General features: G+C 37.7%; 2 protein-coding genes across 15 annotated transcripts in view; one reads left to right on the top strand and one right to left on the bottom strand.

Moving 5' to 3' along the window:
- Window positions 1-1,973: 1,973 nt before the first annotated feature.
- LOC136695174 (uncharacterized) lies at window positions 1,974-8,440 on the bottom strand. Of its 11 annotated transcripts, none has more exons than XM_066669052.1 (12): window positions 8,397-8,440; window positions 7,862-7,971; window positions 7,687-7,762; window positions 7,047-7,263; window positions 6,439-6,559; window positions 5,765-6,076; window positions 5,389-5,536; window positions 4,828-5,028; window positions 4,186-4,439; window positions 3,764-3,890; window positions 2,842-3,336; window positions 1,974-2,579 (listed from the first exon to the last, which is right to left on the bottom strand). In XM_066669052.1, exons 2-6 carry the CDS (start codon window positions 7,911-7,913, stop codon window positions 5,862-5,864), a joined length of 681 nt encoding a protein of 226 aa, XP_066525149.1. In that variant the 5' UTR covers window positions 7,914-7,971; window positions 8,397-8,440; the 3' UTR covers window positions 1,974-2,579; window positions 2,842-3,336; window positions 3,764-3,890; window positions 4,186-4,439; window positions 4,828-5,028; window positions 5,389-5,536; window positions 5,765-5,861. The 11 variants fall into 11 exon arrangements, with proteins under 11 accessions (XP_066525149.1, XP_066525152.1, XP_066525151.1 ...); XM_066669055.1 differs by having other exon boundaries at window positions 2,842-2,953; XM_066669054.1 differs by having other exon boundaries at window positions 4,190-4,439.
- A 17,282-nt stretch (window positions 8,441-25,722) lies between these two features.
- The window catches only part of nrf1 (nuclear respiratory factor 1), an 81,896-nt gene continuing 80,033 nt past the window's right edge, over window positions 25,723-27,585 (top strand). For 2 of the 4 annotated variants that reach the window (XM_066669039.1, XM_066669038.1), the window contains exon 1: window positions 25,746-25,858. The gene's annotated coding sequence lies outside the window, so the exon portion shown is untranslated. Of the gene's footprint in view, window positions 25,859-27,585 lie in introns of all 4 variants that reach the window. The other 2 variants (XM_066669040.1, XM_066669042.1) reach the window with 2 other exon arrangements.

Genomic DNA, 27,585 nt, shown 5'->3' with positions numbered 1-27,585 from the left:
GATAATGTATCTTGGTGCAGCCTCTAACAACCTGGCATCGACCACCCTGGCTTTCTTTCAAGAATCTGTCAGGAAGTTTAAGTTTAAAGTTACCTAAGAGGAATACCAAACTGGTAATTCCTAAGTTTATGTAATTTGACCCAGATGGAGATTTTATATATATATATATATATATATATATATATATATATATATATATATATATATATATATATATATATATATATAATCAGAGGTGATTGCTCTAAGACTGCAAGGGAAGCTCGGCATCCCCTAAAATGTCAAAAAATAAGTGATATAGTGTTGTGTGTACATGTCATTGAATAAATATGCACTACAACACGCTCAACTTTTGTTCAAAATCAGCTTCTTATCACTGGTAAAGACGCAGCTTTGCTCTCAATCATTCCCGCAGCCTCACAGTGCTTTAAACAGCGTCCACAGAGTTCAATAGCGAAGCAGCGAAGGGCAGCGAAACGTACAGATAGCCATAGCATTATGAACACCTAATTGTTTCCACACATGCTGTCCATTCTCTCAGCTCCACTGACCATACAGTAGTACTTTGCAGTTCTACAATTAGACTGTTGCTCTAAATACTTTGTTAGCCCCCTTTCATCCTGTTCTTCAGTGGTCAGGACCCCCACAGAGCAGGTATGATTTCAGGTGGTGGATCCTTCTCAGCGCTGCAGTGACACTGACGTAGTGGTGTGTTTGTATATGTGGTTCAGACACAGCAATGCTGTTAAAGTTTGTAAACCCTGTGTCCACTTGTTAGGAGTGTCTCACTTTTAGATGGTCCACCTTGTAGATTTAAAGTCAGAGACTGCAGTTTGTGTTGGTCGTCCTCTTGTCCTTCATCAGTGACACAGGACATTAAGTTGGGTAGTTAGGGATGTGAGAATATGGGTGAAAGTAATGGACTGGGCAAGGGGCAGAATTTTGTCCTGTGTTAATTATGAACACAAAACCAAGATATTGAAATGTTAACCATTTAATAAATCTGTTTTAGAGTTGGATACAAACCTTTTCTTAAAACCATAATGGAAGAATGTGCTCTTGAATGATCTTGAGGGCATGTTTTATTTATTTTAATGCAAGTTTTTCAATTTGATCAATTTCCAGGATTGAAAGGCTGTGGAGAGATCTATGGGTAGCTGTAACAAGCATCTACTATGATGTGCTCTACTACCTTGAAGGAGAGGGCTACCTCAGCATTTCCAACATCACACACCTCTTCTGTTGCCACTATGTGTTCCTGCCACGCCCGCAGGAAGACCTAGATACTTTCCGCATTGGTTGGGACAATCATCCGATAAGAACAGAGAGCCACGTGACACCTAACCAGCTGTGGGTGCTGGGTCATTCACATCACCCAATTCCTGGACCAGACAATGCAGGGGTACGGGCAAATGTAATATTGACAAATTGTGGTTTATGTATAAACTATTTAGAAACCAAAAGTAAAAAAGTGAGTGCCACTTTTTATTTGTAGGGAATGGAGATTCCCAACATTGAGTGGCACAACAGTGGACTTCCCAGTGATGACCACTCAAGCATCATTGTCCCACACCCAGAATGCCCACTGACAGATGAACAGCTGACAGCTCTGAGAGATGCATTTAACCCAAGAGCTGCATCCCAGTCCTTTGGCTGTGATTTTTATATTGCTGCCGTTCAGTTTTGTGAGAACTTCTCTCTTTAAAACAACTGATCTAAGAATAGGAATGAATTAACTTAAAGTAAAAACAATTGCTACTGAGAGGGGGACATTGTGGAAGGGGGTGTTAAGTATAATTGACCTCTGATGCTGGTGGGATACAGGACAATACTTACTTATAACAAATTCTCAAAAACAGATCAACCAATGTTATTTTCAGTGTAAATATAATAATGGCAGAAATGGGCAGTTTTAGGTTGGGCAATAAAAAAAAATAAATAAAAAATAAAAACTTTCATTCCTTGGAGGATTTTATTTATCTTGTAGGAGACATACATTCAAAAGTTATTCTGATGTCTGATATAAAGGAAAAAAGGTAAGCATTAAGTTAATATTACCAGATGTTTGAGTTCAAAGATTGTTTTACAAGGAAAATTAACTGTGTCATACATATGCCAAAAAAGACACTCTCAACATCACTTATTAGGTATTTTAATTTGGAGTATTTCTCTCTGCATGTTCTGGACAATCTGAATGATCTCCTTAAGGAACTGCTACATTTATTTGTACAAGCTTAACATTTCAACTCTTTGAAGCTTTCACCTTTTTTAATGGAACTGGTAATGACTAAAATTAAGTACAGCAACATATTTTAGATCAAATCTTGTCTGTCAAATAAAATACAGACCAAGATGTCACTGTTACACAAGACCAAATTGTGTCTGGCAAGTAGAAATACAGCCCAGGATGTCATTTTTAAAAGAGGTGTAATCCTTGTAATGGCCTGAGATGCGCAAAGTGTCAAAGCAGGTGGAGGCTGTGGGGTAGCTGCCATTGACGACCTCTACAGAAAGGCTAGCTGGAATAATCTCCCATCCTGTCCAGAATTTTACCAGATTGGTCAATTCCGTTGGTGCAGCTATGGAGCACATTAAAATAAACAATTAGCTACAACATGTAAAAAAATTATAGCACTAACAGCTTACACAATAGTCTAACTCCAGACAAGCTGTTTAAGTTATTTTTTAAACAAGGCCCATTAGACTACTGAGCTAAAAGCAGACAATAATCAACATTTATTTACAACAAAATTCACCCACGTTCAATATTTAAACCTTCATGTTACAGAACCAATAATTAACAAAGTATATATCAGTTCCATGTGTACTCTGCAAACTTACCATTAGTAATAAACTGCCGAAGATAACCTGACATGCAACATTTAGTGTCACTTGAATAATCGTCATCTTCGTCATCATCCTCACACGGCCAAGTTATACGCTGAAGTAGTACCTGCATTACAGCATGGGAAATGCTCAAATAATTTTTCCAACATTAGCACCCTAATACTGCATATCACTCCCGGAAAACCAATAGAGAGAAAAGACATTGAAAATTAACAGCAATAAGCATCGATGAGGAATGCAGGAATTGAAGCAAAATGAAGTTCTTCTGAAGTGCAGAGCACGAGTCATGTGAACAAAAAAAAAAGCCTTTCATTACTTTTCCCAGAACTGTCCTTTTGATAACTTAGGATGACTTAGTTCTTGAAATAATTCAAGTGAAGCAAAAAGTAAGGGCACTGTGTCAGGTCGTTGAGTAAGAACTGTCCACATTGGGGTTTCTTTAAGCCCACGTCTTAGTTGCTTGATTTGTCTTATGACACGTCCAATTACCTGTTTAGAGTAATAACAGAGAAAAGTTAGAATACATAATTTTTCCAATAGTAAGCTCAAAGAGAAATATTTTTTTCAGGAATATATTTCAATTTAAATTAATTTGTTTCTGTCCAATAAGGTAAAATGATACCACCTTCCTGCTCACTGACGTATTTGCACTCACCTTGCATTTGACGTATTTAAAAATAATAATAATAAAAATTGTATTTACAGGAAAACAAAGGGCGTGTTAAATTTTACATCAATTGTTTTCCCCCCTTTGGGAATGAGGGAGGAGAAATAAATATTTAGTTATATAACAATATTAATGTCTCCACAATAATTATTTTTATTACATTTGCAATATGCATTTATAAGCTAAATATAGTCACTCATGATTAAAAACAAGAAATATAAACAAATATTTCCAAAAAATTTCACTCACAGCATGGATCAATAGCTTCTCATATAGCCATCTCCTGTTGTTCTCAGTCAGGAAGGGAAGGTCCCAGGCATTGGCCAAGTCCTGGACTCTTATTTTATCCAAATCTGAGTTTGGACTCCGCTTCAAGCTTCAAGACAGATGAAAGAAAATTGAGATATATGTAATGCCAGAATACTTTATGCACCATACAGTGTAATACAGTGGGCCCAAATAAGCTCCACCCTCTGAATATTTTATTTCAGACTACATTTCAGTCACTTTATAATCGGAAAATTTAGTACAATACAACATGTACAATAGTAAATAACTAAGTATTAAATCTATCACTATGATCCATCAAGGGCAATAGTTAGACAACAAAATGGTGCCCTACAACGTATAAAACCTAACATGAAAAAATAAGTTATTTTAAATAAACATACAAGCCTGATTGTTTCTCTGATGTCCAGATCTGGACAGTCCTCAAGTGTAACAGTTGCAGTTTCAGGACTCCCACCAAGCAGGACATGAACAACAGCAGAGCTGACTCCTGACATGCATGGACCTCCGTGAAGAAAAGAATGGCCTAAAATTCTGCCCGCCACAATGAACATATCACTTTCAACAAGAAAGTGAGAAGCTGAAGGGACTAAATGGCCAGACTCTCCTTCAAAATGTCGTGTAATATTGGAATTTGCTGTTAAAGACAAAAATATTAAATAACAAAAGACAATTAAAAAAAAAATTACTTCAGAGAGTGCGGGTTGTTAATGACAATTTCTCTCAATGCAAGTAAATGGCAACAAGGGGAGTGTGCATGGTTTACAGACTGATTAGCACTTTAGCACAATTGTAGCACTGATGGACTGGGCCCCAGTTCCCATCAATATAGGCATTATATATTTCGTAAAATCCTTTAAACTTTCAGCAAAAAAGGAACCAACTAAAATGCGACAAAACTTAACACACTGAGTTACCCCCTGTCCAATAGCAGCATCTCCTGTAACACTGTGTAACAACAATGTAAGGTTTCATAATAATAAAGATAAAGGAAATAACTTTGATTGATATTTTGACAATGGTACCTTGGAGCTACATCCAAGTCTGCAATTCAGTGGTCGTGCCCATTCCACATTAGATTGCTTGTAAAATGAGATAAGGTCCATGTCCTGTTCAGCAGGACTACTTCTTATGTCCATGCTGAGAAGTAATGGACTCTTGTCTTCATGGATACAAAGAAAATTATTCGCACAATGCCCTCATAGGATCACTGATACTTAACCAGTCTAATCAGAGAAAAAGAAGACAAAGAAAAAGAAAATTTTAACATGTAGAAACAAATCACAAGTTAAAACCATTGAGCCTTTACTAACTTTAGCAACTTACTCATATAAATGATCATCTGAATTAATGGGAGAACCACTCTGGTACTCCATAATGCTGAGGTTTAATGATGATGCTAAGTGTGTTAATATTGGGTTAACGTTAAATTACGTCCATGCTACCTGCTAAGCTAGCTTTCTAAGCTAAACAGGCTCACGGTGTACAGCAAGTGTTGTCCGTGTGACTTGCCAATATTTATTGCACTTTAACACTTTGCCTTCCTTAAATTTCCAACACCCCTGCTACTCTTAAGCAGCACCTACCATCTGTAAATGTGGCAAAAGATCCAGATTGCCCAGGCATTCCTGCTTGCTCTTCCTCACTGGCCGTACTTTCATCCCTCACCTCATTTCCTGCACTACTCACATAACATTTTTGTTACACTTGCACAGAGTGTGTAAAAGAGTAAGACTGTAAAACAACAACAGAAAAAGTAAAGTTACCTTTCCCCACATGAAGAGGCGTGTACCTCAATAAAGTCAATGGGAAACATTTTTATGCATATGGGACATTGCTGCATAGCTGTTACAAGCAACAATATACAAATTACAAGCAAGAACAACAGCGTTATTTTCAAACTAATGTTAAAAATGTATAACTATATAATGCACTTAAAAATAAGCTTTAAAATATTCTTACATTTACTCTCTTCAGGCACACTGCAATCCACATTAACCTGGTTGTCATCACTGCTAATATCAATGACAGCACAGGTCTTGATGTGTTCTGTTAAGAGCTACGGGGGAATTGCGACTCCACACTTCTGACATGTGACGTTTGGCATGCTACTGAATGCTTGATCTGTTAGTTGTAGAGGATCTGTGCTAAGTTTGTCTTGAATTGGGGCTATGAACAGACTTTTACCCCCACGACTTGCAGCCTTCAAAATTCTGCCTGTATAGCCAGTGTCATCAGGAGCCACAAGAGAGAGTTTTCGGCTTCCCCATCCACCTGTAGCATACATTGCAGAGCACAAAATAGATTGCAAACTCTTAATGGTTTAATAAGTAGACATATCAAGAAGTAAGTAGACTTCTTTCGACTACTGTCCAGATGGAAGAACATAAATTTGTATTGTACAATTTTTTTTTCTTTTTTACTTGGCTTTTGCAAACACAATTCTAACAATTTAACAATTAATTTGCATTTACTAATGTACAATTATGTAACAAATTCAAGAAAGATAGGCTTAATAATTAATATAGTGATTAATTTGAAGAAATCTTAAAGTTGTTGGTTTTTTTTTGTGTACCATCTGTTAGAATAAAGTAACTGTGCATTACATAATGTGCAGTTAGAAATGGCATACGTACTCTTATGAATGAGCAACACCAACACACGAACTTGGGGTGGCCTACCTGAAGATTTGTAAATCAGCCACCCACCAGTAACAGTCCCCAGTTTTGGATATAAAACTGTGAGGGCATCACATAGCTTTAAGCAAGAAAATATACAAAAATATATATATATATATATATATAAAATATAAAAATATATAAAAAGAGAGTGAGCATTAATAATTCAAATCAGAAATGACATTCATCATACTGCAAGAAACATATCCTTAGAAAAAATAAACTCTTCTGTATATATTTAAGCTGTGTTGGTACAGAATGTTATCAGCATTGTTACAATGAAAGAATAAACGGTTTAAGTCACTAATTCTGCAGTGCTTGTACTTTTTGTGAGCTACTCTGAACATAAAGTAATACTCAAAATTACCTTCATTCTAACTCCTAATTAACACTAACCCTAATGCAGAGTTTTGATAATTTTATTTGAGCAAACATTTGGATCAACACCAATCTGAGATTTGTGCATGTGTGCCCACAATTCATTTACATAACTGTTTAATTTAATGTAATTAACAGTATATATATGTTTTACTATACAGCTAACCAACAAAACTGTATTTTATTACCTCTTCATGTGTTGTGCTCTCACCTAAATGAGCAGTCCTATGGCCCAAACCTGACTGCATATGAACTATTTCCTCCTGCTCTTTTGGAGTCTTTTCACACTGTTTTGGCAGCAAATAGAAAGTCACTTCAAGTGGTTTAAGTCTCTTGGCAGGAACAAGATTTGCTGCAGCAAATCGCCTTTTTCCTCTGCTCTTGGTAAAAATACCTGGGAAGTACCTATATAAAATAATAATATTAAAACATGAACTCAGTTTTATGACTTTATCTTTTTTCCATAATCACATGAAAAGATGACAATGATAACATTTGAACTGTGTCTTGCATGACTAAGATGAACTTGAAAAACTTAAACTCTCACCCGATACAACAGGCAATCATTCTGGCCTTTAAAACCATGACATTTCCCCACCAAATTACATTAGCCATTACACATTAGATCTTCATATTATTGCATTTTTTTTTACTGAATCGTCACAAACATTAAAATGCTTCCTTCCAAAGTTTTCTAAAGTTTGTAATATTGGAAAGAAGAATGTGCAACACAAAACTATGGAAATCATTAATTACTGTAAATAACTGAAATTTTGCCTGTACATATTAACAGCATTTAAAATAGGAAACTTGTCCTTTAAGATTTACCTGGTCATTTCCATTTGAACGGATGGTATTTCTGGCTGAAGGGCTGAACCGACACTGAACTTCCTGCCTCTGATGTCTGCAGGATTGTACCCAATAGTATTTATTAACATCAATTAATCAAAAGTGAATATGTATAAATAAGCCATGTGCATAAGACTTGAAATTTAATACTAACCCCATATCTTGATATGTGACATCAAAACGGGCGGTGCTTCGTTCTCATTCATACGATCTTAGCAAGTCCAATAAGCGTCTGGCCGACTGTACAATTTCATCCTGACTACCCTATCATCACAAGAACAGCACAGACAGGAATAAAAATATATTACATATTAGCAGTAAAAAGATTACATTTTAAACGGCTAAACGTAACCAAACTTTAGTAGCTATCTAGCTAAATAAAACATGGACTTTAGTCAGATATTTCTTGTAGGTTTGTATTAAATACTTTGGGTACAGTGAAATATCTGGTTATTTAACTATTTTACCCTAACTATTGTTTGCCCCATGTGTATCCAATTTAACTACTGTCTCGTACCTGTGAGCAACATCAGCGAAAATAACTCACGATTAATAAAGTTTAAATAATGCACATTTTACAACTGATGCCTCATTAAAATCTCCGCGTATATGTTGTCTATAGAAGTCTGTTAATGTGCAGCGCGTTAGTTACCACCACAAAATACAAATAAAAGAGTAAATGCACTCACCGAAGAGGCGCCGCTCAAGTTTGCCGCCATAGCTACTGCCCTCCTGCAAGCACCGCCGTCACGTGACCAGTGGCGCGTAATTTGATTGGTTGGATGTTGGTTCGATTGGAGACAGACTCGATTGCTCATCCTTTGTATCCCGGATGTGTACTCTGAATTTTTTGTACCTCGTATTTTTTTGGTATCTGAATTTCGTCTTCCGAATTTGAGCAACTTCGAAATATATTGTTTGAATTTTTTTGAGCTTGATTTTTTTTTATCTGAATGTATTATCCTTGAATGATAACAGTGAAAACGTGTTCTTGAAAATTCACGAGTTCTACTCAAGAACAATTATATTCAAATGCATAAATTCAGTGCAAAAAAAATTCAGATGCATAATTTCAGTGCAAAAAAAAATTCAAATGCATAATTTCAGTGCAAAAAAAATTCAGTGCTACAAATTCAAAGGTGGCAGTATTTCAAAGTCTGATGAGACAGATTTGCTTCCATAGTTACCTCTATATTATAGAACGTGGCTTTAGGAGTTGCATTCCGTTTCATTGAACAGAGTCGTTGAAATGTTTTTAATGATACTCTGGCCTGCAGGCACTTGGACTATTTTAATACAGAGCTGTAGTATAATAATGGGTTTTGTTGTCTGTCTTAAATAGGTAAGGCACTGAAAAAAGACATTGGGTCTCATTCATGAAATGTGAGCAGATGTAATCAAATGTGAATCCTGTCCCCTAAGTGATTACCAATAACTGTCAGATCTTTATTCCAGCACAATCAGATTTTTTGGGGCTACAGGCAAAGCATCCAGAGCTGGCAGATTGGAGGACACTGATTGGCTAAATTTATGTCACTATGTGTGTATTTCCTCTTAGGAAAGAGTTTTGAGAAAAAGCTCCCTTTTCTCAGTATATGCCATTATTCACTCTCTTCTCAGCCTGAACTTTTAATGTTTTAGTCTATTAAAACATGGTTGTAATGTGTAAATAAGGAATGAACAGGAGACATCAAACACGTGTCCTAACACATAGCCTGTGTCATGTCTAAATTGAAGGAACGGATTACTAAATAGAGGGAAAAATTACTAAATTGAGGGAATGGACTATTGAATTGAGGGAACAGTTTACTAAATTGTGGGAACAAATTACTAAATTGAGGGAATGGATTATTAAATTGATTTCAAGTCATGTTACTGACAAGTTGTAATGTTGTGTGTCATAATATGTTCAAAATGGCATATACTTTCAAAAATGTACATTATAATTTTTTTTCCAGAATTTCCAGAGAAAATGATAATAGAAACAGAATGCATTAATGTACAAATCATTTAAACTCAACCTGAAAATAGAACAAAGACAATATTTCAGTATATGTTTAAACTTGAAAATTATATTTCCAATTAAAAGATGAGCAGTTAGATTTTTGGAACATGTTCCAAAATGTCAGGATGGGAGGTGTAAAATTTATTTAATGTTTAAAAATTTGTGTAATGCTACCCCCCCCCCCCCAAAAAAAAAGAAAATGAAAGGGCAATAGGTCATCTCAGAGAGGCAGTCTTTTAGAAGTAAGGATGGGGAAGTGTTCACTGTGAAAGACAAACAGTAAAATACTTATACTGTATAATGTTTCTCAACTAGGGGAATTCATCATGTACAGCATATAATATCATTAAAAGCATGGGCTTAGAAACACTTCCCAAAACTACTGTATGCGAATGCAATTCGCCTCTGCATCTACAAACACAAGTTAAAACTCACAAAAGCAAAGTGCCGTCAGAGATTGGCCAGATATTATTTAAAATGGACTGAGGCTCAGAGGAAAGTCAAGTCAAATTTATTTGTATATAGCTTTTTTGCAAAAAATGGGTTGATATGATCAAATTTTTTAGTCGGTTTCTAAGTCAGGGTCTGGCCTGTCAAGTTCTTTTAATATTACCCCATTTAAAATTATGCCAGTTTGGGAGTGATGTTACCAGGGCCTATTTAAAGTCTGGTCTCAAAGCTGTCTGAAGTGCAGACCATCACTTGTATCATCAAAGCTGCTTTTATTGCATGTATGCAGTAATACCAGAGTGGCACAAGAAAACTATTAGAAACCTTTCACAGAACTCTGCAGCTGATTCTCTCTTTTTCTACCTGCATTTAGTTATTTGCCCCTAATCCTTTGGAAGTTTAAACTCCTTGGACAGGTTGTTCAAGGTTGTTGCATCTAAAGGAACATGGCCAATGTCTAACCTGGTTTGGTTAACTTTAACTCTCTTGTGAAGAACCTCAGAAGATGTGATTGTCATGGGTCTCATTTGAGTTTCCCTTGTTACAGTCACTTTACCATGGCTAGTACTTGGCCCATGTTCTCCTCAGAAGATCAATGGTCACTGCCATCAGAATAGTCAGTCTCCTCACCCATGCTGATACTGTGGATACAGTCTGGCTGTTACTGGATGATTTACATCTGAGTAACAAGACTGCTCTTGTAGATTACTTATTTGTGTAGGGCAAGACTTACTTTTACAGTTGGCGTGTTGCTGTTCAAGGCCTTTCAGTGAACTCTGAAATCTATCACAGGTTTTCGGGACATTAATAGCAGCTAGTTTATGGTTTTTACACTCATTGGTTAATTCTGAGTTCTTCTCCTCAGATTCTCCTAGTTTGTGTTCCATGGACTTCAGCTTGAACTTCCAGGATTGCTTAAGGACATGAAGGCACTCTTTTAAAAAGTTTCAAGTTTACTTGTCATTTGCACAAGATGTCAGGACTTTAATGCAATTAAATGTTTGTGGTTAGGCACAGGTAATCATATTACAGTAGGGTAGCACTAATATACACACTAAATGTATTAAATAAGCAGAAATATATTACATGTACACAATATATACACCAATAAAGCACAGCATGTACACAGAACATCCAGAGACTGTGTGGTCACATTCTTCTACTTTGTACTAATATGCTAAAATAGAAAATAGAATACATTTATATGTAAATCAATGTGACTGAAATATAAAGTGACTTTATTGTCCATTGACTGAAATAATACTTCAGATGTATAAAGTAGCAGAATGAAGTGGTGTTGAGGGGGAGGTACTAACAGTTTCACAGCTTGTTCAGAAGTCTAATGGCCTGTGGATAGAAGCTTTTCAGTTAGTTCTAGCTGGATTTTGCGAAATCTCCTGCCTCATGGCAGGGTTGAAGAACAGTCTGTGTGCTAGATGACTAGATTTCCTCAAGCCCCGGGACTAGTAGATGTTGCATTTATGGTGCATCTGTAGAAGTTGGTGAGGATGTCGGGATGCCGGCCAAACTTCCTGAGCCATCACAAGAAGAAGAGTTGCAGAGGGGCAGATTGCACGATAGTGTTGATGTGTAGGGACCAGGTGTGGTAATCAGTGAGATGTACAACAAGGAATTTAACATTGTTGACTCTCTCCACTTCGTCTCCATTGATGTATAGTAGAGAGTGGGGAGAGTGACCACTCCTTTGCAGCTTCCCGTAGTCCACAATCATCTTCTTTGTTTTGCTGATGTTAAGATAAAAATTGTTTTCCCAGCTCTCACCACCACAGCGATAATACGCCGCACCAGAAACAGAAGTCATGTTTGATATCATATCCTACAGTTGAGCTACATTCTTCAAGATCAATTTCTGTGTCTGCAGAAAAGCCTTTAGATTACTTTTTCTCATTGATGTGCTTATTGACAATGTTGTCAACTACCTTTTCAAATCCTGACTCGGTCCACTGAGGCTTTTCAGTCCCACCCTTAACTAATATGCTGTGTGGACAAAACTGTCCTGCATGTTTTTTGATGCAAATAATTGGAACAGAAGGGGTTAACACAGAGTTTGAGTGAACAATCCATCCATCCATTATCTGTAACCGCTTATCCAATTTTAGGGTCGCGGGGGGTCCAGAGCCTACCTGGAATCATCGGGCGCAAGGCGGGAATACACCCTGGAGGGGACGCCAGTCCTTCACAGGGCAACACAGACACACACACATTCACTCACACACTCACACCTATGGACACTTTCGAGTCGCCAATCCACTTGCAACATGTGTTTTTGGACTGTGGGAGGAAACCGGAGCACCAGGAGGAAACCCACGCGGACACGGGGAGAACACACCAACTCACAGACAGTCACCCGGAGCGAGAATCGAACCCACAACCTCCAGGCCCCTGGAGCTGTGTGACTGCGACACTACCTGCTGCGCCACCGTGCTTCTTCTCCCTTAGCTGGTCTGTTCTTCGCTGACATGGTGTGACCCCTGATAATATCCTTTCCCTAGTGTATATGTTTAACCTGATTGGCTCCCTGATGCCAGAGTCAGTCGTTGCTAGGGTGTTGCTAAGGCTTTCCAATGACCTAGTGACCTCTGTCCTGGAAGACCCTGTTGTTTATATTTTGTGTTCAAATAGTTAACACACACCCCCTTCACACACACCATTTATCCTTTGTCCTGTTGCGCAGATTATAAAGTTAATACTGTTTCTTAAAAATAATAAAAGTATCAAACTAGCTGAAAAATATAATGATTACAGAATCATTTTTCCCACAATTCCCCCTTTTGACCTGTCCTGACAGGTCAACATTACACATATACTGTGTGAATCAGTGGTGATAGCGGGCATTTACACCACCCCCTTTTTAGGGGAGAGGCAACCTTAGTCCTACACACCACTTCTTTTCTAAATGGTTTTATTGCCCTATATGTGTATGTGTAAAGGTGTAAAGTCTTCTGTCTTCTTATGGCGAGCAGGTCTGCGCTGGGAGCAAGGGTAGACCGCCCTTGTTGTGCACCTGCCTCAGGGGATTATTCTGACCCTATGTTGGTTGAGGCTACCTGATCTGCCTCTTCTGAAGTGTTGTTTTCCTTCAGTGAATGTTTGATATTGGGTGCCAGTGCAGCTCTGCACTGTGTGAGGTGGTACCACTGTGAACCTTTACCCTTCAGCCAGACTGCGCAGCTGGTTCTCTCCGTCACCTAATAAGGCCCTGTCCAGCGAGGTTCACACCATTTCCGCTTAATGACCTTCAGGAGCACCCAGGGTGAGACTGCCACTTCTGGATCCTTCTCCTCCGGTTCTTCTCCTTCTCTCCTTTCCTGCACCTGTATAGAAAAATCTTTACAAACAGCTTTTAGTTCTTCATATAACTGTCAGTACTCTGCTCGAGGTAGTTTCTGTGGGGACGCAAGCGCATTGTTGGGGCCCGGAAATGGCATGCCCCTCACTAATTCAAAAGGAGTAAATCCTGTAGTTCTATTCACTGAACTACGGACACTAATTAAAGCAATTGGAAGGGCATCAAGCCAATTCATGCCCTGTGGCCAGTTTGATTTTTGCTAATTTGGTTTTCAAAGTTTTATTCATCCTCTCCATCTGACCTTGTGAAGCCAGATGGTACACACAACTATAGCTATGTTTCAATCCTAGTGATTGTTCTACCCACTGCAGTGTCTTACTAGTAAAATGCGTTCCATTATCGGAGTGAATCTTTTTAGGAAACCCATGTTGAGGGATCCAGTTGTTGATCAACATTTTGCAGACTGATTTGGCAGCCTCCTTAATAGTGGGGATTGCCTCGACCCATCCTGAATACTACCATTAGAAGGTACTTATATTTGCGTATAGGATCGATCATATCTGTATAATCAATCTGAATTTCTTCCCCGTGGGTTAATGGCCGTGGAAACCTTCCCTGTGTTAATTTGTATGCCTTTCCTGTGTTATAAATGAGGCAAATGTTACAGTTAGCTAGGAAATCAGACACTAATGCTCGCATAAATGGATGCCACCCCTGTTTAAGATTTTCCATCATTTTGTCTCCTTCCTACATGTGCCATGGTGTGTGCTTCTTCCAACACACTTCTAGCTAAGGACATGGGTAGTACGTACTGATTGTCCTTGTTCATCCATAGTCCTTCCACTCTACGTGCTCCCTGTTTTACCCACATTGATTTTTCTTCTGGACTAGCCTGATCCTGTATTTGTTTGAGTTGTGTTCCCATGGGAATGGGTTCCCATGGGACGCTAGAGTCTAGTACCATCATAGTATTGGGTTCTGTACACCCTGCTGCTTTCTTCGCTGCCTTGTCTGCTGCTTCATTTCCCCTACTCACCAATGTGTCCCCCTTTTGGTGACCTCTGCACTTTACAATGGCAACTCGCTTAGGCTTATGTATGGCTGCTTGTAGCCTTCTTAGTTCCTCTAAGTGTCTTACTGGCTTTCCTCCACTCATAAGAAATCCTGTCTGTCTCCATTGCGGAAGTTCTACGTGTGCTGCTCCCACTGCCGAATCGCTATAAATTGTAACTTCCCTGTCTTGTGCCAATTGTAAGGCTGCTATTAGTGCCATCAATTCTGCCTTCTGTGCTGATGGGTGTTGTTTTATCTCTTTTGACACTACTGTCCAAAATTCATCCACCTCACCGCTACTCTCCTGCACTACTGCATATCCTGCCCTTACCTCTCCTGTGGGTGCTCTGTAGCCACATCCATCCGTCCACAGGTTCCATGAACCTGGAATGGGTGTGGCTAATAGGTCTGGTCTTATCTTACTTTGCCTGACCACATTCTCTGCACATTCATGTGGTGTGCCTTCCAACATCCCATCTGCCATGTTTATGCCCTCATGTGTGTATAGGATGTTAGGAGCTGTAAGAACCTTGTGTATGCGTCTCTGTCTCAGTGGGGTGAGTGTAAACATTTCTGAATTTATAAATTCAGAAACCACTCCATGTGTTGTGAGTATGTGTAATGGATGTCCTGTGACTATATGTGCTGTTTTTTAACTAGCTTGGCCAATCCTGCTACGTGTCTAGTGCAGTGTGGTTGTCGTTTCTCAGTCAGATCTAAAGGAATACTTAGGTACATCAAAACTGCTCTGCCTCCATCCCCCTTTTTCTGAAACAGAACCCCATTAATAATTGTTTCTGTTTCAGAAACATCCAAGTAGAATGGTCTTATATAATCTGGTCTAGCAAGGTCAGCCGCATGTGATAGGGCCTGTTTCAAGGAGATGAACTCTCGTTCTGTGTCAGTAGTCCATGTCAATTTCCCAGTCAAATTTCTCATACCTAATTCTTTTACCATGTCTCTGAGAGGTTGTGTTTTTCCTGCGTAGTCAGGAATATATTGCCTACTATATCCCGCTAGCCCTAAGAAGGATAACATGTCTTTGACTGTCAGTGGTCGTGGATGCGACGAAATGGATGACCTATGTGTAGCTGATATACCTGTCGATCCTTGTGTGACAATCCGGCCTAGAAAAGTAACTCTGGATCTACAACACTGTAATTTTGACCTAGAGACCTTATACCCAATGGCTGCCAAACATTCAAGGACCACACGGGTGGCTGTTAAACAGGCCTCTGTGGTGTCTGCGTCAATCAGTAAATCATCTACATATTGGATAAGAATAGAACCCGTAGGTAACTGGCAATCCTCGAGACTTCTTCTTAAAGCCTGATTGAAAAGTCCCAGGGATAACGCAAACCCCTGTGGATGTCTAGTATACCTGTACTGCTGGCCCCTGTGCGTGAAAGCACATATGTCTCTGCAGGCTGGGTCTAAAGGTACACAAAAGATTGCATTTGCCAGATCAATGCATGTAAACCACTTCATATCTGGGCTTAAATCCGAAAGTGCCATGTATGGATTGGGGACAGGAATAGTCTGTGTAGCTAATGCTGAATTTATTGCTCTGAGATCATGCGCCATCCTATACTGATCCGGTTCCTTTTTAGGAACCGGTAATATGGGAGTGTTCCATTGGGAACAGCATGGTTCCAGCACATCACATTAGGCAGTTGAGTCTGAACCCAGTCCGTAGTCTCCGCAGCTCTCTTAATCATGGGGCCCAATTGCTTAGCTGTATGTTTGGGGTGTAATGCTAATGAGATGTGCAGTACAGATGTCTCAGACATTTTAAACCACTTATACTGATCGGGTGAGAAACCCCCTCAGGCCCCACATAAATACCATTGGACTCAATGGTCCATTCAGTATTCATTAGTTCTGATTCAAACAAGTCAAAGTATGCTAAATCCCCTCTTGTGTCATAGAACATGGTGACATGGGGCGGATCAGGGGGTGGTGCAAAGGGCTCCAGTACCATGATTCAGGGCTTCCAAAGGTTGAAAAGAGTCAATAACTGGTTACTGGATTCCTGAATACTGGATTCCCCAGTAGATGTCCACCGATTCAGGAGTAAAAGCTTTCATCAGATACATCCCCTCTCCATGACGTCCTATAGGACATTGTTTGGACCCGTCTGGCCATGTAATAGTTAATCCCTCTGGGGAGCACACAATACATGCCCCCATTTTCACTAATAAGTCTCTGCCACACAAGCTGAGTGGTGCTTCTGGCGCAATCAGGAAAGAGTGTAAAACAGTCTGTATACCATTTTTTACACTTAAGGGTTTTGTTTTTGGCAGTGAAATGATTGATCCCGAGAAACCCCCAACACAGCTGTTTCTATAGTTAATAGATTTCCGGGAGACTTTACCATATTTATGAGCATTTTGGCCATTTGAAGTCAGGGTGAAGCAAACCAAAAAAACAAGCAAGCAAACGAACAAAACAAAAGCTTCCCTCAAAAAGCAAACAGTAATTTTAAATACTATTTTCCCCCACTCAAAATATATAAGAATAGCCACAAAACTGTAAGTTTTACCAGGCTAGACACTCTACTGTTTCAGCAAAACACAAATGGGCCTCTTTTAATCAGAGAATCTAAACAGTTGCAAAATACCAGTCTTCCCTCATTTAGAGGGAATAAGAGTAACAAGTTACAAACTACTTGTCTTCCCTCATCTGAGATAATAGTAACAAAACAGTTACAATTTGAATATAAACTTTACTGACTCTCATTCCTTATATCCTATTCTGCATAGGAGAAAGTTCTGCCAGAATTTGTCTTTAGTTTGTAATGGCAGTACTGACAAAGAAGGATTCAGTATGCCATCTGGGTCATGGCACCAAGTTGCTAGAAATTCGCCAGGAAGATTCAGGAGACTGGAGTATGGCACTGACTGGAGTTTATTTACACATACAGAGTCATGTATGGGTACAGCTGAGCAGTCTGTCACTGGATATTCTTGAGCTTGGAATCTGGAGGTTCATGTTTTTTTCTCATGTGCATTCAGAACAGCATGATTATTACTTTATTTATATTGCTATGTTTGCAATAAAGTCACTACATCTTTGCAATAATTCTGAATAGGGACCTGTAAATGCTAAACAGTTAAACTAAACTCTAGTTTGTAAGAGGATTGGTTAACAGGAAGAATTTCAAAAGAAGTAAATGTGCAACAATTTTCTGATTAATGTGTGAGGTTTTGCCTCTATTGTCTGATAACCTTGGGCTGTGTATATACTTATACTCTATAGATATGGTTTAATTTAATCTGAAATATTCACTGGATATGATCCAAGCCTCAGTTAAGATCGCAATATTCCGATCAAGGACTTCCAGGTTAGCAGTTAGAAGATGGAGGTTTAACTAAAGAGCTCCCGGGCAAACTCGAGAAAAACCCCACTTATCTGAAAGTTCATTATTAATCTTTAGCTCCTACAATAACAAAATGAGTAATTATATAATTACTTATATAATAATTATAATTATATCTTGTATTTCACTTAGCGAACTAGATAATGTAGTTCACCACAGGAAATAAATAAATAAATAAGCTTATTAGAGAAAGTTGTCCAAAGGGACGGAGTTTCAATAGTCTTTCCATGTGTCTCCCCACTTATCATGTTGAGAGAAGGCCTGGCCTAATTTTAGGCCTGAAAACGTATTATATGTTCATATATATTGTCAATATCACCTTAACCCACTTATTTTCAACATCTAGGTATATATTGAGTATGTTTTGTGCAATTAAATCGTTGGTTTATATGTTTTAAATATGTTTACTCTTACTTAACAATTGAGTCCGAGGTGAGTTAACTTGTCATTTAAGGTGGAATGTAAATTATGTAGTGAAATTAAAGGTACGGATTGTTCGTAGAACATTGTTTTATGTTTTTTGTTGAATATAATTATCTTAAATTGGTACTTGTTGACATTGTTTAACCTTCTTTTGTGCACTTTGTGAAAACAAGGAAAATAAATGCTCCACATTACTCTGATGTGTTGTGTCTTCAATCCAATGGCAGAACAAAACTTGAACACAACACAGAAGTAACTCCCTGTAGTTTTTGTGTATTTACAGAGTAAAATTGGATAACAGCTGTCCACTATATAATCCAGCCCGCTCCCTGTTGTTTCCCTGTATTTCTGTATTAATGGTGTAAGAAGAGAACAACACTTACTTGGAGGTTTCTTTATAACTATTGAATAAAAACATGTATAAAGCTTTGCATGTCTTATTATTGCGTAATATATATATATATATATATATATATATATATATATATATATATATACACACACACACATACACACACAGGGGTTGGACAATGAAACTGAAACACCTTTCATTTTAGTGTGGGAGGTTTCATGGCTAAATTTGACCAGCCTGGTGGCCAGTCTTCATTAATTGCACATTGCACCAGTAAGAGCAGAGTGTGAAGGTTCAATTAGCAGGGTAAGAGCACAGTTTTGCGCAAAATATTGCAATGCACACAACATTATGGGTGACAACAAATTGTTGGTGCACATCTTGCTGGCGCATCTGTGACCAAGACAGCAAGTCTTTGTGATGTATCAAGAGCCACGGGTATCCAGGGTAATGTCAGCATACCACCAAGAAGGAGGAAACACATTCAACAGAATTAACTGTGGACGCAAGACGAAGCTGTCTGAAAGGGATGTTCGGGTGTTAACCCGGATTGTATCCAAAAAACATAAAACCACAGCTGCCCAAATCATGGCAGAATTAAATGTGCACCTCAACTCTCCTGTTTCCACCAGAACTGTGTGTCGGGAGCTCCACTGGGTCAATATACACGGCTGGGCTGCTATAGCCAAAGCTTTGGTCACTCATGCCAATGCCAAACGTCGGTTTCAATGGTGCAAGGAGTGCAAATCTTGGCTGTAGACAATGTGTAACATGTATTGTTCTCTGCTGAGTTCACCTTTACTGTTTTCCCCACATCCGGGAGAGTTACAGTGTGGTGAACACCCAAAGAAGCGTACCAATCAGACTGTTGCATGCCCAGAGTGAAGTATGGGGGTGGATCAGTGATGGTTTGGGCTGCCATATCATGGCATTCCCTTGGCCCAATACTTGTGCTAGATGCCAAAGACTATCGAATCATTCTGGAGGACCATGTGCATCCAATGGTTCAAACATTGTATCCTGAAGGCGGTGCCATGTATCAGGATGACAATGCACCAATACATACAGTAAGACTGGTGAAAGATTTGTTTGATGAACATGAAAGTGAAGTTGAACATCTCCCATGGCCTGCACAGTCACCAGATCTAAATATTATTGAGCCACTTTGATTTGTTTTGGAGGAGCGAGTCAGGAAACATTTTCCTTCACCAGCATCATGTAGCGATCTGGCCACTATCTTGCAAGAAGAATGGCTTAAAATCCCTCTGACCATTGTGCAGGATTTGTATATGTCATTCCCAAGACCAATTGACGCTGTATTGGCCGCAAAAGGAGGCCCTACACTATACTAATAAATTATTGTGGTCTTAAACCAGGTGTTTCAGTTTCATTGTCCAACCCCTGTATGTATATATATATATATATATATATATATAACAGCAGACTTATGTGTGTGTGTGTGTGTGTGTGTGTGTGTGTGTTTCAAATAACAGCATATCAACACCTTCCGTTCAATCAACTCCTTTTGTCTCCTGACCACAGAGATAACTGAGACCAAAGGGGTAGAGGGGGAGACACAGAGCAAGTCTGGAAAGGTGTTAGAAATACAAAAGAGAGTAAAAAACAAATGGTAAAAGACTTGGATTCATACTGGGAGCAGGATACATTGATAGGTGATTGAAATGAAAAAGAGCAAACAGATGGTAAACTTCAAAGGGCGTTCCAGGTATAAGAGACGCTAGTTGAGAAACGGTCAGGCAGAGAGGAACAGTGTTGCGTGCAGCGTCCTCTCTCAGTTAATAAAGTGTTCTTTTATTTGAAAACTCAGAGACTCAGCTTTCTTATTTCTGTCATAATTTTCCACCACAATATATATATATATATATATATATATATATATATATATATATATATAACCGCGACCCTGAAATGGAGAAGCGGTAAAGAAAATGTATATATATATATATATATATATATATATATATATATATATATATATATATATATATATATATATAAGCTTCCATAGCTGTGCTCTTTCTACTCATCCTGTCATGAGCTGACCTGGGAGGGCATTTTGAGAGTACAGAGCCAATGCTCATCATATTATTCAGAACCATACAATGAAGTAAAAGACAATTAGAGGCATAATAAGTCCCTGGAATGTGAGTGAAGTTTGCATGCTGAATAAAAGTGTAAAACAAAGTCCCCAATTCTTACAGTACCAGTAGAAACAGGTAAGTATTTTATACTGATTCATATAAATCTTAATCTGTTTGTTATGGGAAGGTACACTGCAAGTACCAGTTAAATCCCCCTTTAAAACACTGAGAAGATGCAGTAAGTGTCAGGGATGTACATGTAAAAAGCAGGCTGGTAAGAATTTTAGATGTACGCTGTAAATACGCTTTAAAGTGCAAGAAGATGCATTACGTGTGGGGGACGTACTCGTAAAAAACATGTATTTTATATGCACTTAATTGTAAGGGAGGTATGGAAAGGTACACTGTAAGTACCTGTTAAATACACTTTAGAACATGGGAACGTAGACCATAAAACGTGAAGATAAGCAGTAAGTGCCGGGAAAGTACACGTTAAGATGCAGGCTGTATTATAAAGCGTTACCGAATACTTTATGCTGCCCAGTTGAGGTATTTGATACATTGGTGTGATTTTAACATAATAGCAAAGTGGAAAGTTATAGAAGTTAATAACTGTACTTTCCCTCCACAAGCTTTAAAATAGGAAATTGATCCAGTCTGTCTGAGGCAAATATGAGTGTTTTTTCTCAACATACACTTAAATTGTGGTTTAATCTAGTTAAACCCTTCAAACTCCAGAGGCAAATTAAACAAATTAAGATCGATTTATGACTTTTACTTATAAAAGGGTTGACGCCATACTGTACATTGACAAGGTATGGAAAGTTATTTTCTTTTCAACATTTGAAAAACAATTATAGCTTAACCAACCAAGATTTTTTCCGATATCTGCAACCTTGACATTATTATTTAAGAAAGATTGAAGATTACAACTCTCAGAGGGAAGACTTTTATCATTTTAATCATTTATCGTTTAATCATTTTGTAGTGTTGTCATACTCTAAGCGCCAACGAAATAGTGTCATCATTATACCAAGAAATAATTGATTCAAAAAGTGTGTGAAATGAATATTTTTGGGATGTCTGGGGAAGAGAACTTGACATTAATATACCTGTTGAGACTTAGAGGAACAGTTGGAAATCTACAAACTCTAAAATGTAGCGTGAATTTTGTTTGAACATTGTAATTATTGATGTTTTGATTCTTTATCACACACTAAAGTCAAATCAGTGCAGTGTAATATACCCCAGCCTTGCTGGAGAAAGTGTGGTATCATTAATGTTGGACACACTCATATATTTTGGGACTGTACCAAAATCTCATACTATTGGGATCAGGTCAAGGCTTATATTTGTGATGTTTTACAATATGAGATTCCCAAAACCTGTTTGTTAATAATAATAATAATAATAATAATAATAATAATAATAATAATAATAAGTTACATTTAAATAGCGCCTTTCTTATACCCAAGGTCGCTTTACACAAGAGGGAAACGGAAGAAGAGGTAGGTTTTAGCTGGGATTTAAAGGCAGAAAAAGAAGAGCAGAGACAAAGACTTTGCGATTAAGAATTCCAGAGCTTGGGTGCCATCACACTGAAAGTTTAGTTCTATACTTGGGAAACACACCAAACAATATAGCAGGTAGAGATAGATAGTTATTGCAGGTGTTGTTAGCAGCCAATAAGAAGGCAATTACACAAAATAGGCTCCAAGCTGACCCCCCAACAGTCAAAGAGTAGAAAGATATTGTCCATGAAATATATAGAATGGAAAGCCTCAGGTTTTCTCTGAGACTGAAAAAAAGGACTTTTGAAGAGAGATGGAAGAAATAGCTAACTTATTCTAATACTCATCTACAGAAATAGCATGAGACAATTTTGTTTTATAATTTATTTTATTTTATCTCTTGTTTTGTGACTATTACGATGGATCTTGACACGTGGGCAACCTTGGAAAACTAAATAAAACTGTTTTTTTTTTCTTAATGAAACAACCGGCAACCTTGTATTTGTTGTATGTTACTGTTGTTTCTGAAAAGATAAAATCAATAAAAAATAATCTTTTCAGAAACAACAGTAACATACAACAAATATTATCACTTATAATTTCATTAACAATGACAGCTTTAGAATTAGGTGATTTTAAGCTGACCAAACTTTACATCAGTGGTACTGCTGTTTGAAACGGAATGTAATAGTTTGATTTTAATTAAGTTGTTAAAGCAAACTTTGTATTTTCTAAGGTCATATTTAATTTGGGGAACAGAGATTCTCAATACATTTGTACCCTGCTTACATCTCAAGGCAGTGAGCAGACTGTCAGTTTAGCCTGTCTTTCTGCTGCATGGCTTTGGCTTTGGTTTCAGTGTCACTGTTGCACTGAGAAGAGTCTACCAACTAAACATATTCACCAAACAGCATCCCACAGGGCAGCGACCAATGACCACACACACATGACAAACAGAACACAAACAAACAGATGAACTATTGTCTCCAACAATGTAGGTGTATCTAATAGAGTGGACATTGAGTAAATACAGTGATTATGAACTTCAACGTCACTGATTTGTCTGATCCACTCATACCAGTGCAACACCCACTACCACATCAGTGTCATTGCAGTGCTGAGAATAATATGCCACCCAAATAATACCATTAAAAGGCTAAGCACCAGCTATATGAAAGTGTCAAACAAATAAATACAGTGGAATTTGAGTTCATAACTTGTCTTTATTGATAGTCAAAAAACATGTTATTTCTTACTAATTCAAGGAATAAGGTTTAAAAGACCGTTGGTCCACCCCCCAACGGTGTTCGTAAACTCTAATAGGTGTCTTGCATGTGACGTAGATGGTGGACAACAACTCTAGAAGTTGCACTTAATGCAAAATGACAAAAAGGTTTGTTGTTTTTGGCTGCAATAATTCAATGTACAGTGGGACATCTGTGTATAAATGGCACAAACATCCCAAAATATCCAGAAAATAGACTAAATTTGTCAACTTTAAACGGGCACTTAGGAAAGGACCATCTGCTCGCTTCGTTATCTGTAGTGCTCATTTCACTGGCGCTTTTCCAAAATTATGGCATGTAAGGAAACCAACGAAAGGTGTTCAAGAGCCTCTGTATACATGGAGGTAAACAGGGTATGTACACTTACTTTGCCTGTTTTAGTTGGTGTTAGTTAACTTTAGCTTGACTTGCTAAACTTGGTGGCTCATTATACTAGGCTACGTAGTTGCATTACAAAGGTTTATAGTGTCGGATGAATTTGAGTTCGACTTCAATCACATTTACAAGAATAACGGTACCTCTAAATTTGAGTTTAGCTTATTGCTAGGCCAGGGGTCAGCAACCCTCTTTGATCCCTCTGATGTGGCTCAGCTTTTGAAAATAATTAATGAGTATTTAATTAAAATGTATTTTATTTTAGTTCGTTCATTTTCAAAATGTACTTTTATGAAGATTATGGCGATCTTGTAACATCTAAAATATTTTAATATTTAATATCGCTCTTAATACACGTCACAACTTCCAATGTGCGACACCCGCCAGTGTGCGGTTTCTTGAGCTTTTCGACAGCTGACTGCACGGTGCCAGTAAAATAATGACAGCACGCAGAGAGAGGACAACATTTTTGTTTGCTGCCAGTGGATAATTTAAGTTCGGCATTTTTTTTCCATTACTACAAGGACTCAAACATTGAATGTTTTACTTAACCGTCAACCCAGTGTCTTTTTTTCAGAGTTAAAAATGTTTGTTTTTTTTCATTACGACGAGGACTCAAATAGACAATAAAAAAAATAGACAGTTAAACATATTTTGTTGCATGCAGAAATGTTATTTCATTTTCTCTGCAGTCATTCATTGATTTCATATATTTAACAGTATAGTTTGTTTATACATAGCACAAAGGCAAAAAAAAAACCTGTTATGCGCAGTGTTATTTCATTTAAAATTTCAAAAGGGTTTTGTGGCTCCCAGTGTTTTCTTTACTGTGTGAAATGGGTCCAAATGGCTGTTTGAGTAGTAAAGGTTGCCGACCCCTGTGCTAGGCTTTTGTCATGAATAATGTTGGCTATTTAGCTAGCTAGATACTGTCATAACAGTCAGTCATAACTGTGTTTTACCGCGGCATTGTTCAGCTGTTGTCCACCAGTGACGTCATGGTTGCGTTCAAGAATATCCGTAGCGAGCTCAAGTTTTTCCGTCAATTTAATAAAATTGTCAGTTTTAAAGCAAATTAAGCATGCTATTTTCATTTTAATTCATACTTATATATGTCAGTAACTAAAATAATGTGAAATAAGGATGGAGGTCCATTAAGTGGTGCTTAGCTTTTAAAGGACAAGTTGAAATTGGGCTAAAACAGTATCTAAAGCAACACATGGACTATATCTGTAATTGCAGAACAACAGTATGAGCCTATATGGTAAATAGAGCTGATAAACTTGACAAAACTTATAGAAACAAACTTATAGGGACATTCTTATATTTAAGAGACAATATAAGCAGTTTGGTCCATGTGAAGGCCTATTAGGGAACATGTCTGCAAGTATTCAGATTAATTGACTTTATTCTATTATCATTATTCTTGAAAACGATTAACAATGTGTACATTTTCTGCAGATTTGCTATACGGGTATGGCTTGATTTGCTCTCTGTGGATCCTTTTGAAAACAACTATCTAATCATATATTGCTACATGCATTAGTTTGTTTTGTAAAATCGTATAAATAATTAAAATTAAGTTTTCTATAGAAATGCAATAAATATGTAAATTATAGTATTTGTACTCTGTTACGCATTGACCTATTTTGGCTGCACTTAATGAAAAATACAATTTCAGCATATGGCGTGCTGTTAAAGCCGACAAGCCGGCAGTTTTCTGAGGTTGTTAATGTATGGGTTGTCTCTAGAAATAAGAGTAGGCGGGGTCTAGCTTGCAGTATGAGGACCACTAAGCTGCCGGCTACAGCTTTGGGAACGCTTTCTGTTCTTTGTCCTCCATTGCAAGTCCGATTCTCATCTTGGCTGTACGGCGCAGGCCCGAAGTAGCGCAGCCGCTCTGAGGTTAGTACCCTACCGCGCAATCGCCAGCTATATCAGCCCTGGCGCAGCCGCAACAACAAACCCGGCAGCGTAGGGTTGTGAAAGCAGAGAGGGATGTTGTGTTGATGCAGAACATAAATGGATGTCGTAGGGTTTTCGGGCTTTTTTGGGAGTAGCATTAATACAACTACAGGAATACACTGCTACAAATATTAAGAGCTACGTATTTGAAGGCCTAAAGTCGGGTCGACCCTGTTATGGCGGGTTCAATCGAATTTAGAGCTAACGTTAGCTATTTAAGACAGGAGCTGCTTGATCTCGAGTATATCACAGTGCGATTAGTCTAAGCAACAAATATGTTCCTGGAACTAACAATCAAGGAGGCAGTACGCGTGCAAATTTTATACATTATCATCGTATTTCCTCTTGTACTCTATCAAGCTTAGCCTATATTAGGTGGAAGTATACAGTTAGCTGGTAAGCTAAAGATTGATTTTTACGAATGGATAATGTGATTACCGATATATGTTCTTCGAAGATTTTCGTAAATTCACGTATTATTGCGAAAGCCTCAACTCTCAGAGCTGTAGCGACGATAACGGTTAATAAACATCCGGTTTATAGAACATTATTATTACCTGGCTAGTTAGCTTTGTCTCCATATATTAATATAGCTAGCATACTGGGCTAACTAGCTCGAAACTGGTCGCTGTTCCTTTCAGCAAGCTCAAACCTGACTAAAATTGTGCAGGAAATGTGATAAAGTCGTAGAATAAATCAACAATTTATTTGTATTATGTATATCAAGGTGGCAGCTGTTTAATTGTAAGTTGCGAACCTCTTAGCAAGGGTCTGAGAATAAGTATTATTGCTGGGAATGCACCCATCAGCGGGAAATTAGAAACTGGTACATCATTTTCTATAGTTAAAGACAGGCAACTTGATCAGTGAGACTTTACCTAGTCAGCATTACTTATGTCTTGTATCAATAAGTTAATGTAGCTGTTAGCTTTAAAATATCATAAATATTTTAATTGTTATATCAAAACATTTTAATTGTGCAGTTTTATAGTTTAAAAGTATTTTTCCAGTCATGACAGTCATGTAGTTGATCTTCTCTATGAAAAGGTTGTCAAAGCCCTGAATAAGACTCATGCCTAAAGATCAGTCAGAAGCAGCCCAAAACAACTTTTCAAATCCTGTCTGATTTTGCTGTATTCTTGGTTTTTTGTTGTTGTTGATGTTGCCAGTTGTATGTTGATTTTCCCAGTACAGTATCTGAGGTTTTAATTGCGGCTTTGAAATTGATGGAGTTGAGGAAAGTTGGTCCTCAACCAACTTTGTTGATTTCTTCAGTAGTCTGAAGCAAATTGTGTAAAATGTACAAAATGTAAAAAAAAAAAAAATATATATATATATATATATATATGTGTGTGTGTGTATATGTATGTATATATATATATATATATATATATATATATATATATATATGTATATGTATATATGTGTGTATATATATATATATATATATATATATATATATATATATATATATGTGTATATATATATATATGTGTATATATATATATATATATATATATGTGTATATATATATATATATATATATCACACACACATACTTCACCGGAATTCATAAAATTCAGGAGGTGGGTAACAGAACTTGGGTGTAGTACTCAAGTAAGAACACAAGTGACTAATTCAATGAATTAATTCATTTATTACTCTGG

This window comes from Hoplias malabaricus, chromosome 4 (assembly GCF_029633855.1).
Source record: "Hoplias malabaricus isolate fHopMal1 chromosome 4, fHopMal1.hap1, whole genome shotgun sequence".
NCBI classification, from domain to species: domain Eukaryota; kingdom Metazoa; phylum Chordata; class Actinopteri; order Characiformes; family Erythrinidae; genus Hoplias; species Hoplias malabaricus.
This window is presented reverse-complemented; position numbering and strand designations above follow the sequence as displayed.